This window comes from Mesoplodon densirostris, chromosome 4 (assembly GCF_025265405.1).
Source record: "Mesoplodon densirostris isolate mMesDen1 chromosome 4, mMesDen1 primary haplotype, whole genome shotgun sequence".
Lineage (NCBI taxonomy): Eukaryota > Metazoa > Chordata > Mammalia > Artiodactyla > Ziphiidae > Mesoplodon > Mesoplodon densirostris.
Window position 1 is genome coordinate 130,376,768 of NC_082664.1, and position 16,455 is coordinate 130,393,222.

The window sequence follows — 16,455 nt, forward strand, 5'->3', positions numbered from 1 at the left end:
TATGGCTTTTGTTTATTAGCATGAACCTCAATGAGATTAGCAAGAACCTCAATGGGACTCACAAAGTTTTTAAAAATTATACTAGCAGGAAGACTGTTAACTTAGACTGAAAGGAGAGTACAAAAGAGCCCTTTGGACCCTCAAACTTGTACAAGCAGAAAGCAGGCTGAGAAAGCTACTCAGATGCAAACACATATTGCCTTTCATGAAAAACACAGTAACTCAGAGGGCAGAACTAAGAGCTCTGAGAACACAGCCAGGAGCCAAGAATTATTCTCAAGCCTTGAGTACTAATCAAGCAGCTACCAACCTGTGTCTGGTTGGATGTGGGGAACAAATAATATCTTCAGTTCACAGGTCTTAGGATCTGTGAGTGAATGAGCCATTTGGGAAGGATTTCCTCCAGGACCAGAGAAGTCTTCAGAAGACTACAACATCTTATCTGAAACCTCATTACAGACCCTGGTGCCAGACCCACCCAGCCAATCTACTCCTGAATTCCTGAGCCTCAGAAACCATGGGATAATAAATGTGTGTTCTTTGAAGCTGCAATAGATAACTAATATACCATGTCTCATAATCTTGTTTCTGCTGTCATATTAAAGGAACAATATTATGAGGTTCCAGTCAAATGAGATTTTCTCTATATTACACATTTGAAAAGTACATTTTTATCAGAATATTTTATTTCAAGAATTAACACTTTTTTCAAAAAGTAAAAATATAGTTACTTCCCTGAGTATAAAGAACTCATCTTACAATAAAAGACAATTACAAAATTAAGCAATTAGAGGTACATAATTCTCTGCATTCAATTATACTCTACTACAAATTTATTCTTTAAAATCTCATGTATTGGGGGACTTTAATGTTTCAAAAAAACAAACAAAACAAAAACAAAACCATAACGGCTCATTATGCACCTGTGATGTTAAGGCATGTCTGATCTGTCTTTATCAAATTCCAGAGCAATCTTTAAAGCAGTGTTGTTGAGGCCAACAGATTGCATGTTGCATATGATAGAAACAACTGTTCCTCTTGGGGGACACTTGTTATTTATAGCTTCTGCATCCAGTTCTTCAGGAAGGACCAGTAGGACACTACTAGCACCCACTGCACCTCCAGTGTGTGAGGCATAATGCCGTTGCTTCCTACAAGAACCATATGTTTGCTTCTTTTCCACAACACCCCATGCCATTGCATATTTACCCTCTTTATCCCAAGACATCTCTGTGTTAGGCACTGGTGTCCAAATCATAAGCATTGTTTCTGGTTTGAGATATCCAGGTAAAAGATTTTCATTTGAGTCCTTAAACAGCCCGACTTGGTAACCATACAGCATTGCATTCCCAAATTTCAGAAGGTCACCTACTGTAGACAGAAATCCACCACCAGCCCATTTATAGGAGTTATCCACATAAGGTGTGTTGACAAGACGTCTCTTTTTATTGTAAACATAAAATCTAAAATGAAATAAGAATAGTCATTAAAAATTTGATTGTCTATTATTGACTTTATACATGAAGATGAATAGGAAAATGTATACATGAGACAGATTGTATTTCACTGTAGTGAACATACTTTCTCAGAAACTAACCACTAATTTTCAGTATGATTCAAATCAAATGAAACAGAGATAACTGAGTAATTAAAGTAGAGAAAGTGGGTTGTTTTTTCTATTGGCAAGGCTTGCCCATGCTAAGTGTATCAAACTTCTAATATCTGTAAAAAATGTACTGATTAGTACTACACATGATATATATTTTCCCTGTGCACATGCAGAAACACCTAATGTTTGGTAGACATTTTCAGTCCCTGGGCTCAATGAATCATGTGCCACATGTAAATTTTATAACTGAAAATGTACATATGGGGATGTTCAGAAATAAGGTTAATATTTGTAAGGAGACTATTTCTCCTGGTTAAAAATACATAGAGATACTGTGTATAATGATGTGATGTGGTACTTTCTTGGTGTAGTGGAAGAAGCAGGAGTTAGCAAATCTCAGTTTGAATCCCAACTCTCACCCTTACTGGCTATGCTTATTTGATTTGATTAACAAACACTTATACCAGCGGTCCCCAAACTTTTTGGCACCAGGGACCAGTTTCATGGAAGACAATTTTTCCACGGACCGGGGAGGAGGGGGGATGGTTTCAGGATGATTCAACCACATTACATTTATTGTGCAATTAATTTCTATTATTATTACATTGTAATATATAATGAAATAATTATATGACTCACCATAATGCAGAATCAGTGGGAGCCCTGAGCGTGTTTTCACTTGCCACTCCCTGATAGGGTTTTGATATGAGTCTACAAGCAGTTGATTTATTATGGTCTCTGTGTAGTCAAACCTCTCTGCTAATGATAATCTGTATTTGCAGCCACTCCCCAGCGCTAGCATCACCGCTTCAGCTCCATCTCAGATCATCAGGCATTAGATTCTCATAAGGAGCGCGCAGCCTAGATCCCTCACATGCGCAGTTCACAGTAGGGTTCGCGCTCCTATGAGAATGCAATGCTGCCGCTGATCTGACAGGAGGCAGAGCTCAGGCGGTAATGCAAGCGATGCAGAGCGGCTGTAAATACAGATGAAGCTTCGCTCACTCGCCTGCCGCTCACCTCCTGCTGTGCGGCCCAGTTTCTAATAGGCCACAGACCGGTAACGGTCCGTGGCCCGGGGGTTGGGGACCCCTGACTTATACAGTTCTTACTATGTTCCAGGCATTGTTCTAAGAACTATATAAGTATGAACTAATTTATTCTTGTAACAATGTTAGGAGGTAGGTAATATTATAATTCCTGTTTTACAGATGAGGAAACTGAGGCACAGAGAATATAAATAACTTGTCCAAAGCCACAGAGTTTTTAAGAGGCAGAGATGGATTAAAATCCAGGCAGTCTATTGCCTCTCTGCTTCCATCCTAATTTGTAAAATGGGGACAAAAACATCTACTTTGCAGAGTTAGAAATAAATGTATAAAGCACTTTGCATATTTCTGATAGGTACTTAATAAATGGTAGCTGTTATTCATTCAAGCATTCAACAGTTATTGATGGAACACTCACTATGTGCCAGGCACTGTTTGGATGTTGGGATAAAGTGTAAACAAAAGAGAATAACCTCATGGGGTTTCCATTCTAATATGAGGAGACGGTACCATAAACATTAGGTACATGAAATGAAATCACAAAATAAACAAAAAAAGGACACTTGGCTCATGAGCCTCATTCCTTTCAAGTTTCATATTAAAATGGTGTCTTAGGGCTTCCCTGGTGGCACAGTGGTTAAGAATCCACCTGCCAATGCAGGGGACACAGGTTCGAGCCCTGGTCTGGGAAAATCCCACATGCCGTGGAGCAACTAAGCCCGTGCACCACAACTACTGAGACTGCACTCTAGAGCCCGTGAGCCACAACTACTGAGCCTGCATGCCACAACTACTGAAGCCCGCGTGCCTAGAGCCCGTGCTCTGCAACAAGAGAAGCCCGCGCACCACAACGAAGAGTAGCCCTTGCTCGCCACAACTAGAGAAAGCCGCGCGTAGCAATGAAGACCCAATGCAACCAAAAATAAATAATAAAATAAATAATAAAATAAATTTATTTTAAAAAATGGTGTTCTTAGGTTTTCAGTTTGCTGACAGTCTCACCCGTAATGACCTTCATCTTCATCCTAACTTGGCTATTCATAAGCACTATCAGACCTGAATCTCACCATCACTTTAAACTGTTTTATCATTAAGGTCTCAAACTCAGACATTTCTTCCTAGGACTGTGACTTCCAACCCTTCCAGCTCTCCAAATGAACCTGCTTTCTGCCCTCAATGGGACCTTCAACCATCCCCCTTGAGTTGTCCCAATTTTCCCAGGTCTTTTAGTTCCCAGTGGTTTCCCCTGATTTTCTCTTCTAGGCTGAACTATATCAACCGTTTCAACTATTTCAGCTGTGGTCTCATTAGCACTCTTTTGAACTAACACTACAACAATCCATCAATCCTAAATAAATCTAGGTACCCCTTATCTATCAAGAAAGGCTCCAGGAATTCATATAACAAAGCTGACTGGTATAAATTCATACTCTTGCTAAGGGTCTTTACTGCTGTTCTCAAATCCTTTTATTCTTTTCCTGGGTACTCCTTGGTATACTCTTCATAATAGGTATTCCCAATCTCCTCCACCCTCAGTCCTCTGCCCTATCTCAGGCCCAGTCATTTTACTGAGAAGATTGAGGCCATCCAAAGTGAGTTGGAAACTCCCATCTTTATCTTAAAATGCATTTACATCATCATCCAATTTTTAAAAATTTTCCTATTGTTTTTAAGAGGCATTTTTTTAGTTGTCACAATTATTAGAGGGCTCTTACTGACATTTAGTGGATAGGGGCCCAAGGGTCCTAATGTCCTGTGGTGTATGGCAAAGTCCCACACAGTGGTGCATTCTCCTATATCCTGTGAGATCAACTATCCTACGAGATACCCATGTAAGTAAAGAATCTGTTTATAACTAGCTGAGCCTAGAACCCTCACCATTTTATATGTAAATACGAAGTACTTTGTACTCTACAATTTATTTTACTTGAACGTAACCACTGTGAAAATTGAAGATCACACTCTATTTTGCTCAAAACTTTAGCCAGAGTTAGCCACCAAGAACATGAGTTGAAGCACCAATGCAATAAACCTGTATTGGTCTGCATTTTGTTGTCACATTTAAAGTAATTTTATGTATTAAGTTGCAGTTGACTTTATTATGTCTTCTCGTGTTGTTGTGAGTAAACATTATCATATTGAGATATTATTTATTATAAATTATAAATATTCCTTTTATTTCTTCTTTATATTTTAGTTAGAGTATTGAGTATAGGTTATATGACCTCTTTCATTTCAGCTATTAAAGGAGGTGTTATAACATATTTGTTAAATTAAGAGGCAGTGGATCTAAAGGCATTGATACTCATTGTCCAGTATAATTTAGCCCTTGCTTACCTATTTGACCTCATCACGTACAACATCTTGCCTTACTTCTTTCATGCCAGACTTCTTTCTGTATTTGCAATAAGGCACACTAGCTTTCCTTATTATTCATGTTTCAACTCAACAAACATGGCCTAAAACCAATATATTTTAAATAGATCTCCCCACTAACATCCTCTCCCTCTATATCCCATCACCCTGTTCTATTTTCTTCTCATATCTGAGATTCTTAGTTTACATATTTGTCTGTCTCTTCCTATAGAACGTAAGTTTCATAAAGGCAGGAATCTTATCTACCTGGTTCATTGATGCTTCCCCTATCTAGAACAGTACTGGCCATCCACTAAGTACTTGTTCAATATGTTGAACACATGAAAGCATCATTTGTTGGCTAGTATTTAATAGAGACCCCTTGCAAGGCACTGGAGAGAAAGGAAAAACCATATACCCGTGGCTGCTCTCAAAGGGCTAACTGTCCAATAATCTTGTGGGAAAGTTCTTAAATTTCAGAGCACCATATGAATCACCTGGAGATTTTGTTACAATGCAGATTCTGCTTCAGTACATCTGGGGAGGGCCCCAAATTCTGCAGTTCTAACAAGCTCCCACATGATTCCAATATCGCTTTGAGTAACAGGTTGTGGGATGACTAGCAAGATGGATGTGAGGAATACTGAGCACTAGTGAGAGCTAGCCTTGTTGAAATGGTTCCTCACTTTGCTGGGGAGCAAAATAGTTCAGTTTGACTGAAGCAGAGAGCTTTAAAAGGTGATGCCGGAGGAGTAGATATGGGACAGGGCACAGCTCACAAAGGACTTTCTGCGCCATGCTACGAATTTTGACTCCTTCACCTTAGTTCACAAAATGCTCTAGTTTTCTATATCCTAAGGAAAAAAAAAACCTTTTCTTTTTTATTTTACCCCTGTTACAGCTTTCAGCTACCAGTCCTTTCACTCTCATTTATTGCCAAACTACACGAGACAGTCCACACCTGCTGTTTCCATGCACTCACCCTCTCCATTCATTCAATTCCGTAAAACCTGGCTTGTTCCCCCATCTCTACTAAACAGTTCTCTTGCGGGTTATCAAGATCTTCTAATTCCCTTTTTATGGTCCTCATTCTAACTGCCCCTGTAGCACTGTGACCCAGCACTTCGCTGACACTCCCAGCAGGCCACTTTGCGCTCTCTCTTCTCACTCTCAATCCTATGATTCCCCGTATCCCTCCAATCACCAGTGGTTCCAGTGTCCCAGATCTTCTCTTATACAGAGATAACTACAAAACTGCAGCTGTATCACAAACTCTGTTCCAAATTTACCATCAGATTTTCTACTAGCATTAATAATTCTCAGATTTGTTTTTTTTCTCAATGTTGTTTATCAGAATCAGCAGTGGGCCTCATCCCTCCCTTCAAAATTCATAACTTTAAAGGGACAGTGGGCATATATAATTTGAAAAAGGACTCCTCTTTCTTCTGTCAAGATTTTTATATGTCCCCCAAAAGTCCAAGTCATAATATTGGGTGAAGCAGTAGTGACCACAGGTATGTGCTCTGGAGGTTAAAAAAAAGAAAAATGTCTACAGAGGATCTTAATATGCTCTCCTGAGAACCAATGATTTGATACGTAGTCTACTTACTCAGTTCTCAAAATGAACATGTCCAAAACTACTCTCTTCTGAACCTTCGTATATTTCTCCTCTCCATTAAAACCTTTCTTGCCTCTCTTGCCCTCAAATCTCTCATATCCAATAATGATAAATCCTCATTCAACCTCAGCTTTCTGTCCAACCTTTCTCCCTCCTTCCATTCCTATGGCCACTCCTGTATTTTAGGTCCCCATTACTTTCTGCCCCAACTCTGATTACACTTATATTTCCAGCCAATCAAATCTCAAAGAAGCCATATAACAGAATAACAAAAATGTTTTCTCACTGAGAAATATATTTATTACAGTGAACTCCAAGTTTGTAAAGTAGGAGAGAACTACCAATCTATTTTGGTTAATAATCAGCTTTGTGCAACTTTTAATAAAGCATTTCAAAGCACCTACATCAAGGCTGGAAATTAGGATGACTCAGTCACTCCTCTTTTAAAATATAAATTTATGGAGAATTTTAGACTTTAATCTAGAATTCTAAACTTTAAAAAGGTAAATTCAGACTTTAATCTTTTGATTCCTTTTCACAGAGGACAAATTAATGACTTCTCATGAAAATAATTTTGTTCAGCTGAATGATAACTTTACTATCTCAAATTCTTAAGGAATGTCTGCACTAAAAAGAATGGAATTATAGACACAAGTTCTTAAGTTACTGGGACATCTTTGTAACTGAATAATTGATGAAATGATGCCAGATGACAAACAGCCTCTCCCTACTTATTTAAGAATCCCTAGTTTCTGCACAAGATTATATTATCACAGAAATATACATCTACAAACTTATAAATTCAAAATAAAAATTTAAAAGCTTCTTAAATGCCGTTACAAACAATTATGCATCACTTTGTATTTTATTGCTATGAGAAGTTAATAAAACCACAGAAGTTAAAATGCATATTATAAACACCCAATCCCACTCTAACATTCAGCATTAACATGGACTGAACCTACTACTAGAGTCCATCAGCTAAAGGCATAAAAAAGAGCTTCCTAAGGAACAATGCTTAATTTTAGAAGATACTCTAGAAAATAAAGATAATAAATAATAATTAAGATAATAAGAGAAGGTAAAGACCATATCTATACTGTCAAAATATAGCAAACCTTTCAGAAAACATTCATTTTATTTGATTTTGGTCCTATCCAACTATGAAAGAGAATTTTGTTGCAAGTATTGTGCCAAACACAGAGAAAATATGAACAGAGTCTAATAATAAGCTAATGCACTGACTAAGGATTCCCCCATCAACAAACTGAACGTCTTTCAGTGGCAAAAACATTCACTCCATTCCCCTGTGGTCTTTGCTTAAAGAGTTATTTAGTTTACTTGCCTATACAGAGTATACTTAAAATACAGAATCAATATATCTATTTGCATATACAGAATCAATGTTCCTATTCTTCCATTTAAGAAACCCCAGTTTTATTCAGGACAACAGTGCACCCAGCTAAAAACTAATTTCTCTGCATTCCTTACAGCTGAATGTAGCCTGTTGCTAAAATCCTGGCCAAAGAAATGTAAGTAGTATTTTGGAGTGGGATTCTGGGGGAATACCTTAAACAGGTGACCGGCACTGGGAGGCACTATTTTAAACACACACACATACATACAGAGAAATGATAAAGATGATAAATATTTACTCTTGGGATACAGTAACTCTAAAGATAATGTAAACATATTTAATTTATGATTATTCCAAGGGGTCAGTAGACTAGACAACAAAGCTGCAAACTTTTGCTGGAAACTTTATTTCTTGTACAATGGTACCATAAAACAAATGAACAGAAACATATGCATTTAGTAAATTTTACTTTAAGGTTTTTTTTTTTAAAACACACATCTTTGAGAAGATTTCTTTTAGTCCCTGAACTTCTCCCCAAAGCTGGTGAAATAATTACTAAGCTCTTTTGAAATAATTACTACAAAAATAAAAAAAGAATCAGAGTTGAGCTTTAGAGGCCCAAACAGATATTTTATCAAGTAAAATAAAAACAAAGCAAATAGACAGAACACTTTCCTTGGTAACATATTTCCTTCTTCTTTTAGTGTCCTATTTTATTTCTTCAGCCTATTTAATCTACCTAAAATGAATCACTTACCCCTTTAGCACCATTGGGCACAACTAAAACCTAAGGAAAAAACCCAGAGTTGACAGGAACCTTTAAAAGTAGAAACAGAAACCCACTGCCTTTTTCAAAGAATGGGAGATAAAATGAAATTAACTCACCATCATATGCCATATTTTGATTTCTGTGCATCATAAATTAATCACTTATTAAGAAAACAGCAAATGATAGTTGCCTTGCAGTCTGCACATTCATGGAGCCTTAATTTTCAGCTGAGAAAAGAGGTTCAATGAATCTCCCTTATATGTAAGTGTAGGCATCTGTTATCAAATGCCTAGATTTGAATCAAAATAAGGTCATGCGTCTATGCCACCTTTATTAGAGAATCTTTTCTAGATTCAACTGACAACTTCAGGTATATGTCATTTTTTCTTATGCTTTCCAGTAGAATATAATGTTGGACCTAAAAATAATAAACACTGTCTGAAGTCGTTGAAAACTACAGGCCATTTCCATCATTACAAAGTCTACAAATAACAAATGCTGGAGAGGGTGTGGAGAATAGGGAATCCTCCTACCCTGTTGCTGGGGAATATAAGTTGGTGCAGCCACTATGGAAAACAGTACGGAGGTTCCTCAAAAAACTAAAAATAGAGTTAGCATATGACCCAGCAATCCCACTCCTGGGCATATACCTGGATAAAACTGTAATTCAAAAAGATACATGCACCCCTATGTTCATAGCAGCACTATTCACAATAGCCAAGACACGGAAACAATCTAAATGTCCAGCAACAGATGAATAAAGAAGATGTGGTACATATATACAATGAAATACTACTCAGCCATAAAAAAAGAATGAAATAATGCCATTTGCAGCAACATGGATGCAACTAGAGATTATCATACTAAGTGAAGTTAAGTCAGAAAGAGAAAGACAAATACCACATGATATCACTTATATGTGGAATCTAAAATATGGCACAAATGAACCTATCTACAAAACAGAAACAGACTCACAGACATAGAGAACAGACTTGTGGTTGCCAAGGGTGGTGAGGAAGGGAGAGGGATGGACTGGGAGTTTGGGGTTAGTTGATGCAAACTATTACATTTAGAATAAACAACAAGGTCCTACTGTATAGCACAGGGAACTGTATCCATAATCTCCTGGGATAAAACATAATGGAAAAGAATATAAAAAAAGAATGTATATATGTGTATAACTGAGTCTCTTTGCTATACAGCAGAAATTAGCACAACATTGTAAATCAACTACACTTCAATTAAAAAAAAGAGAGAGAATAAAAAAGAAAAAAACTACAGGGACTTCCCTGTGGAGCAGTGGTTAAGACTCCATGCTGCCAATGCAGGGGGCTCAGGTTCGATCCCTGGTCAGGGAACTAGATCCCACATGCATGATGCAACTAAGAGTTCGCATGCCACACTAAGGAGCCCGTGAGCTGCAAGTCAGGAGCCCGTAAGCTGCAACTAAGGAGCCCGCCTGCCACAACTAAGATCCAGCTCAACCAAATAAATAAATAAATATTTTAAAAAAACACCCCAAATAAAAAAACTACAGGCCATTTAAAAATTAAAATTCATTGCTTGCTGCTAACCTAATTTCTTTTAGGTTCAAAAAAACTTCTTTCAGGCTGATTTGCAATGCATATTTGATCCTTTTGAATAAGCTGGTAATTTAAAATGGTAATTTAACTAAATACAACAGAAAATTGAACTAAACTAGTATGGGGATAGGAGGATAAAGCTACAAAGTCTACCATTTCATCTAGTCAAGTACCATTAAGCCATTTGTAAAGCATGTTCTCTAATGGAAACGTAAAAAGTAAAAGTAACAGCACTTAAACAGTTAAATGTGTTGTTACCTTTCTAACAAACCAAATAATAATAAGAGTAAAATGGAAAAGAAAACACCATAACAGTAAAACTCATGTTAGTCTTTAGTCCCCAAATTCTCTTCCAATGAAATTTTTTTACAAATTACTTGTAAAAATTATGATAAAATTTTAGTTTGATATATTTCAATAAAATGATTTTCAGACTTTTACAGTGGGGAAACCTGGTATATACCACCTCAACAAAGTGTTTAAAATTACCATCACCAGTAATGGAACAAATTGAACTCATGTGACTTCTGAGAGACTTGACGACTAAATGCAATGTGTGAGCTTATATTAGACTCTGCACCAGAAAAAAAAGTTTTTTTCCTTTTGTTATAAAGGACATTATTGGGACAACTAGCAAAATTTGAATAAGGTCTGTAGATTTGATATGAACCTTGTGTTGATATTAATTTCCTGGATGTCCTTATCTTTAGAAAATACACATTCAAGTATTTATGGGTACCATTTAAGTATAAGGGGCACCATGTCTGCAAATGATTTCCAAACGGCCGAGAAAAAAATAACATAGAGACTGACAGATAAAGCAATGTGGTAAAATGATTAACATGTGGGGAATGTGGTTGAAGCGTATATGAAAATTCTTTGTACTACTTTGTTTAACTTTTCTATAAGTATGAGATAATTTCAAAATTAAAAAAACAATTAAAAAAATAAAAGGTAAATAAAGCATTAACGAAAACGTAAAAAAAGGGATGATGGAAGAGCAAATTATAGACGTCCGTGATGGGTGCAATTTTGGTTTAATTATTCATGTGCTTAAATTATTATTGTTATCTTTCACCTAAGGATCTTGGGGTACTTCAAATATATGTGTATTTGAAAAATAAAATATATTTTATTTTCCTTACATTATAGGTGGAAAAATAGACATGTAGAAAAGCTCCCAAAATGTGGCAAGTTGATTTTGGAATGGAGACAAGCAAAATGTGACTTTAAATTGATAACAATGTAAAGATGTGATACAGCCAGACACACCAAAAGGTATTCATTTACCTTGCTCTATTGTAAATCACTGGCTCATTTTCTTCCTGCACAGTTGTCAGCATATCCAAGTCATGGAATATTTTCTGCATATAGTCCAAATATTTATATCCTGAAGCTCTTTCTACTATGGCTGCCAATAGGGTATAGCCAAAAGTCGAATACAAAAACTGACTACCTTGAGACATCATTTTAAGGGGGAAAAAAAAGAAAATGCTTCATTATTATTTAAAAACATGTAAAATATTTTCCCACTGAAAACTGGCATATCTTTAAAACTGGAATATTTTACTTTAGCATTTAGGTAAAGATCATGGATGATATATTAACAAATTTAGTCAACTTTGCAGTGGCCCTGCTTATTCCATGTCTCTAACACAAGAATAAAATGATGATCCACATACTTATCAGTTTTTTTGTTTGTTTTTTTTGACTGTACCACGCAGCCTGTGGGATCTTAGTTCCCCAACCAGGGACGAACCCCGTGCCCCCTGACATGGAAGCACAGAGCCCTAACCACTGGACCACCAGGGAATTCCCACAAACAAGTTTTAAAATGAAAATGGAATACAAGTACATAAACCTGCAATAAATTTAAAGATAAAGTGGTTTCAGTAGGCATCATATCAAAAAATATACAGGAAAAGTTATTTTTATAGATCAGCTTTTTGGGAAATAAATCTTAGTTGATGCATAATAATTTCTTTAAGAAATGAAAGCACAAAAGAAGTTGAACAATTTAATTACTAAGTTAAATACTAATGAAATACTAAAATATTAGCAATGCTTTATCATGCCAACTTCAGTTTAGATTTTATTTGGAGAATTATTCCAATATTTAATTTTTTCCATGAATATCTTGATACTGAGAATCCTCTAAATGTCTAGGTAGCCTCCAATGAACAACTAGCTGCCTGGATGCTAGGCTTTGTTAAGAACTACAGACAAAAAAGCAAACATCTGACAACAACACCCATGCCATAATCATCAACCACAATGAATGCACTCAGGATGGCATCATTTTGCATTTTCTGAAAATTAATACTTCAGTAATGATGACTTTGTAAAAAGAAAAAATTAACACTCACCAGGTTTAAAGAACAAAGGGTCATTTTTAAATAATCTTAGGGATTCAATTGAATTTTCAAATTTTTCTTTCAAATATAATTCGCCTTGTTCAAAATCATTCTTCTTCTTGCAAGGTTTTGAATTTCGGCCTTTGGCTTCATTATCTTGCTCTATCTTAGCTTTAGCAAAGTCATTCTTTTCATTACTTTTGCCTCCTTTTACTTTTAACTCTTTTTCTTGGTCAGATTCCATAGTCCCTTTTATCATCTTCAAGGCTTTATAAGCTTTCTCTTCTTTCACCTTTTTCATGTCCTTTTCATAATGACGAATTCCACTTAAGTGGGAAATCAGTAATCTTGTTGTGACAGAAACCTAATTGTAAAAACATGAAAATTCAATTACAATATTAAACTGCGTAATAAAAAGTTAGTAGCCCTGGAAATGTTTCAGCAATATTTTCCATTTTAAACTGCTGCTAGAATAATGTGTCATGTACACACCTTTAGCCTCAAATTTCAGAAAAATACCCACTCGGTTATCATCTGGTTAAAACAAAACTTTAATCCATTAACAATAATTAAAACAAACCAAAGAATCCTATGCAAGCTTTTAAACCACTTAAATGTCATTAGAAAAATGAACTGCGAGATTTATTACCTTTTCACCTTCATACTCTTTTTCTGGGAATTCAGGAACATAATGTTGTACTGGAATATCAAGATCCAGTTTCCCTGCTTCCCACAATTTGGCAATAGCAACCATGGTGAGGCTTTTGCTGATACTGGCAATTCTCATAACTGTCTCTGGCTTGCACGGTACACGGTTCTCAACATCAGCATAACCTAAACCTTTCGGAAAAAAAGCAAAAAGTCACTATTAATAGGCTTCATGGTCAAAGGAGTCTTCAAAAACTGTAATAATACTATCTTAAAACATTCTATGTGTTTATATAAAGGAAAAGATATTCCACTTGTATAAGTTAATTAAAACTCAACATATAAGGGATGAGTCTTAGCAATACTGACAACAGTAAGCCTAACAATTTAACCTTATAACTAAACTGAAATTGTACACTGTACACAACAGTAATTTTCTGATTCAGTTACTAATGTTTCTTAGCTTATCTATACAATTTGGTTATTCCACATTTTAAATAAGTTACTCTACATTCTTTAAAGAAAATATCATTGTTCTTCAGATTACATTTATTCTTGATTTTTGAGTGAGTTCCTACTGAATTCCTTAAAATAACCAATAAAAACAAATGTGAAAAGATGCCCTGCAAACCCAACCTAGTTAATCATCAATTTAATTCAGCTGCAAGTCAGAAGAAAAACAATGTACTGCTAATTTAAAGCTCCTTCTAGAAAATATTTTAAGTTTGTTTTCATCTTCTACAGGATAAAGATGTGGAAATCTGAGACATACAAAGAACTGAGATCTGAAAAGAACAAAAAGGCATACAATAATTATTTTCACTTGTAAATGTAAATTATGCTGAAAAATATCTGCATAAAAACAAAGCCCTTACCTATAGAGCTGACTTTTATATAATTTTGGATTACACTATCTGTCATAAATGTTGATCGGGGTACACTTAAGACTTGAAGGAAGAATCATTTTTCTTTAAATTCAAAACCTTACTGCTCCTATCAACTTCTAAAGGTACTACTTCCTCTAAATGATGTCTGAAACAACATTTCCTAAAAGTTGGGTTCCTAAAAACCTGCTGTGATGAGTTGGACCAATTTGTGTGCAATGAAAAAGTAAATCAAATTATAAAATGCTTTGATAGGAGACGCAAAAGGGAGGGGATATGGGAACATATGTATATGTATAACTGATTAAATTTGTAAAATAAAAAAAATAAAAAATAAAAATAAAAATTAAAAAAAAATAAAAAATAAAAAAAATAAAAAATAAAATGCTTTGATAGAAGTATCATAAAATGATTAGAAGTCTCTCTTCCAAAGCTGCTAGTTTTTTGTTTGAAAAAATAGCTGACACCTCTGCATAGTAAAAAAAACAAAAACAAAAACAAAAACCTAATAAAGTAGATTGTAAGCTCATTAAGGACAAGGAATCATATATATCCCTCCCTTGTTCTTAGTACAGTGCATTTTACAGAATGGGGGACTCAGTAAATTGTTGACCGAACTAAAAAAAAAAAAAAACATTAAATTCTGACGTTTTATCTAGTCATAAGGGTTATCTACAAATGTGCAGTTAACAGACCGTTCTATACACCACTTTGAGAACAATACAACAAACCATTTTTAAGACTTCAGTTTACTCAACAGAGTCACACTTTAAACCTTGCTGTTTATAGAAAGTCCAATTCTTTAGTTTGTTAGTTTTCTCTACAGTTATGTATGGTTTTATTAAAACTGAGCAGCACTTCATGGGATTCACGCCAAACAGTAACACATCAAGATTTCATTCACCGACTGGCACAAAACAAGCCAATAAATAAAACTATTCTGAGCCCACCTTCTGACCAGACTTCTTTTCCATCTACAGAGACTCCAACCACAATGCCCGGTGCGCCCACCTCATCCTAAGAGCCAAGGGGAAAGAACAGGTCAAAGACAGGCCGAAATCCCTCGCACGTCCGCCAGCGCCTTCCTCTGGTGGGGTTTCCCTCGGCTCGGGGCCCCGCCCACCTCGGCTCAGGCCCCGCCCACCTCGGCTCGGCCGGCCGTTAACCGTGAGGGGTGTGCCCGCTGGGAGCACTGAGGGGAAGGGGCGGACCCCGAGGCGGGCCGTGACCTCCGCCCCGACTTGGGCAACCCCCCGAGAGCGTCTGACCGTGGCCGGGAGGTCGGGAAACAGGAAGTCTTTCTCGGAAGCCGACCGCGGGCATCCAGCCGCCCGGGGTGGCGTCCGCTCGCCCCGAGAGATGACCACCAAACGGCCTAATGCCGGGGTGACGCCGGGGGTGGGGCGCCGGGTTCCCGGCCGCCTACGCCCCCCGTCGCCGCACCTTGATCCTATGCAGGAGGTCGCGGCTGCGGTCGATGGCTCTGGCAAAGCGCCTGGAGTGTGGCGGCAGCGGGGTCTGCGGAGACCACCGGGCGAGGGGCTGCTCCTGCGGCGGCAGCGGCTCGGCCTGAGGCGGCATCTCGGGGTCTGGGGCCGCGGTGGGCGGCGCGGGGGACGCACCCCTCAGCCCGCCGGCCAGCTTCACCCCGAGCGCCAGCCCCAGACCCAACCCGAGGCCCCCGACCCAGCCGGGGCCGATCGGCGGCAGCCCGGCGCGCTGGTGAGCTGCGCGCCGCCCGCAGCCCCAGGCGCAGCTCCCGTGGGTCGCGGCCCGGTTTGTCACGGCTGACAGGAGCCGGTACATGGCGTCTCTGGCGAGCCGGCAGCTTCAGAGCTCGCGCAGGCCTGGCGGGCGGCAGAGGCGCGGGGAAGGGAGGGGAGATGGGGAGGGGGCGGTGACCGCGTTCAGGCCCTAGCAGTCGAGGCCCGATGGCCGGAGCGCCGATCGCATCGAGTCCTTCCTCTTTTCCTTTTTTCCTTTGCCTCGGCGCTTGATATTTATCTTTCTCCCACCCCCCACCACACTCTTCCTTCTCTGCCTCCCCTTAGATCAAGTGTCACCTCCTCAGAGAAGCCTTCCTAGTCCCCGTCCCCATGGGAGCTCTCGCCACACCTAGACCCCCAGTGCGCACGCCTCCTTAACAACACTTAACACTTACGTTTCACTGAACTAATCTGATTTCTTACCAGACTGTGACCCTTTGCAGAGCCTTGACTTTTACTTTTG

The 16,455-nt window shown here is 38.1% G+C and overlaps 1 protein-coding gene across 2 annotated transcripts; it reads right to left on the bottom strand.

Moving 5' to 3' along the window:
• Nucleotides 1-736: 736 nt before the first annotated feature.
• On the bottom strand, nucleotides 737-16,112 carry LACTB (lactamase beta). 2 transcript variants are annotated; one of them, XM_060095262.1, is made up of 6 exons: nucleotides 15,670-16,111; nucleotides 15,177-15,243; nucleotides 13,344-13,534; nucleotides 12,707-13,058; nucleotides 11,631-11,796; nucleotides 737-1,463 (listed from the first exon to the last, which is right to left on the bottom strand). In XM_060095262.1, exons 1-6 carry the CDS (start codon nucleotides 16,030-16,032, stop codon nucleotides 932-934), a joined length of 1,671 nt encoding a protein of 556 aa, XP_059951245.1. In that variant the 5' UTR covers nucleotides 16,033-16,111; the 3' UTR covers nucleotides 737-931. The 2 variants fall into 2 exon arrangements, with proteins under 2 accessions (XP_059951245.1, XP_059951246.1); XM_060095263.1 differs by lacking the exon at nucleotides 11,631-11,796 and having other exon boundaries at nucleotides 1,275-1,463; nucleotides 15,670-16,112.
• Between the last annotated feature and the right edge of the window lie 343 nt (nucleotides 16,113-16,455).

What these genes read in the sequence shown, in the direction of transcription:
- LACTB (XM_060095262.1), bottom strand. Translation starts at nt 16,032, where the DNA reads ATGTACCGGCTCCTGTCAGCCGTGACAAACCGGGCCGCGACCCACGGG. An exon ending in ACCTCCTGCATAGGATCAAG is followed by an intron (nt 15,244 to 15,669) that starts GTGCGGCGACGG and finishes CTTGGCTCTTAG; the next exon opens with GATGAGGTGGGCGCACCGGG. An exon ending in AAGAGTATGAAGGTGAAAAG is followed by an intron (nt 13,059 to 13,343) that starts GTAATAAATCTC and finishes TTTTACAATTAG; the next exon opens with GTTTCTGTCACAACAAGATT.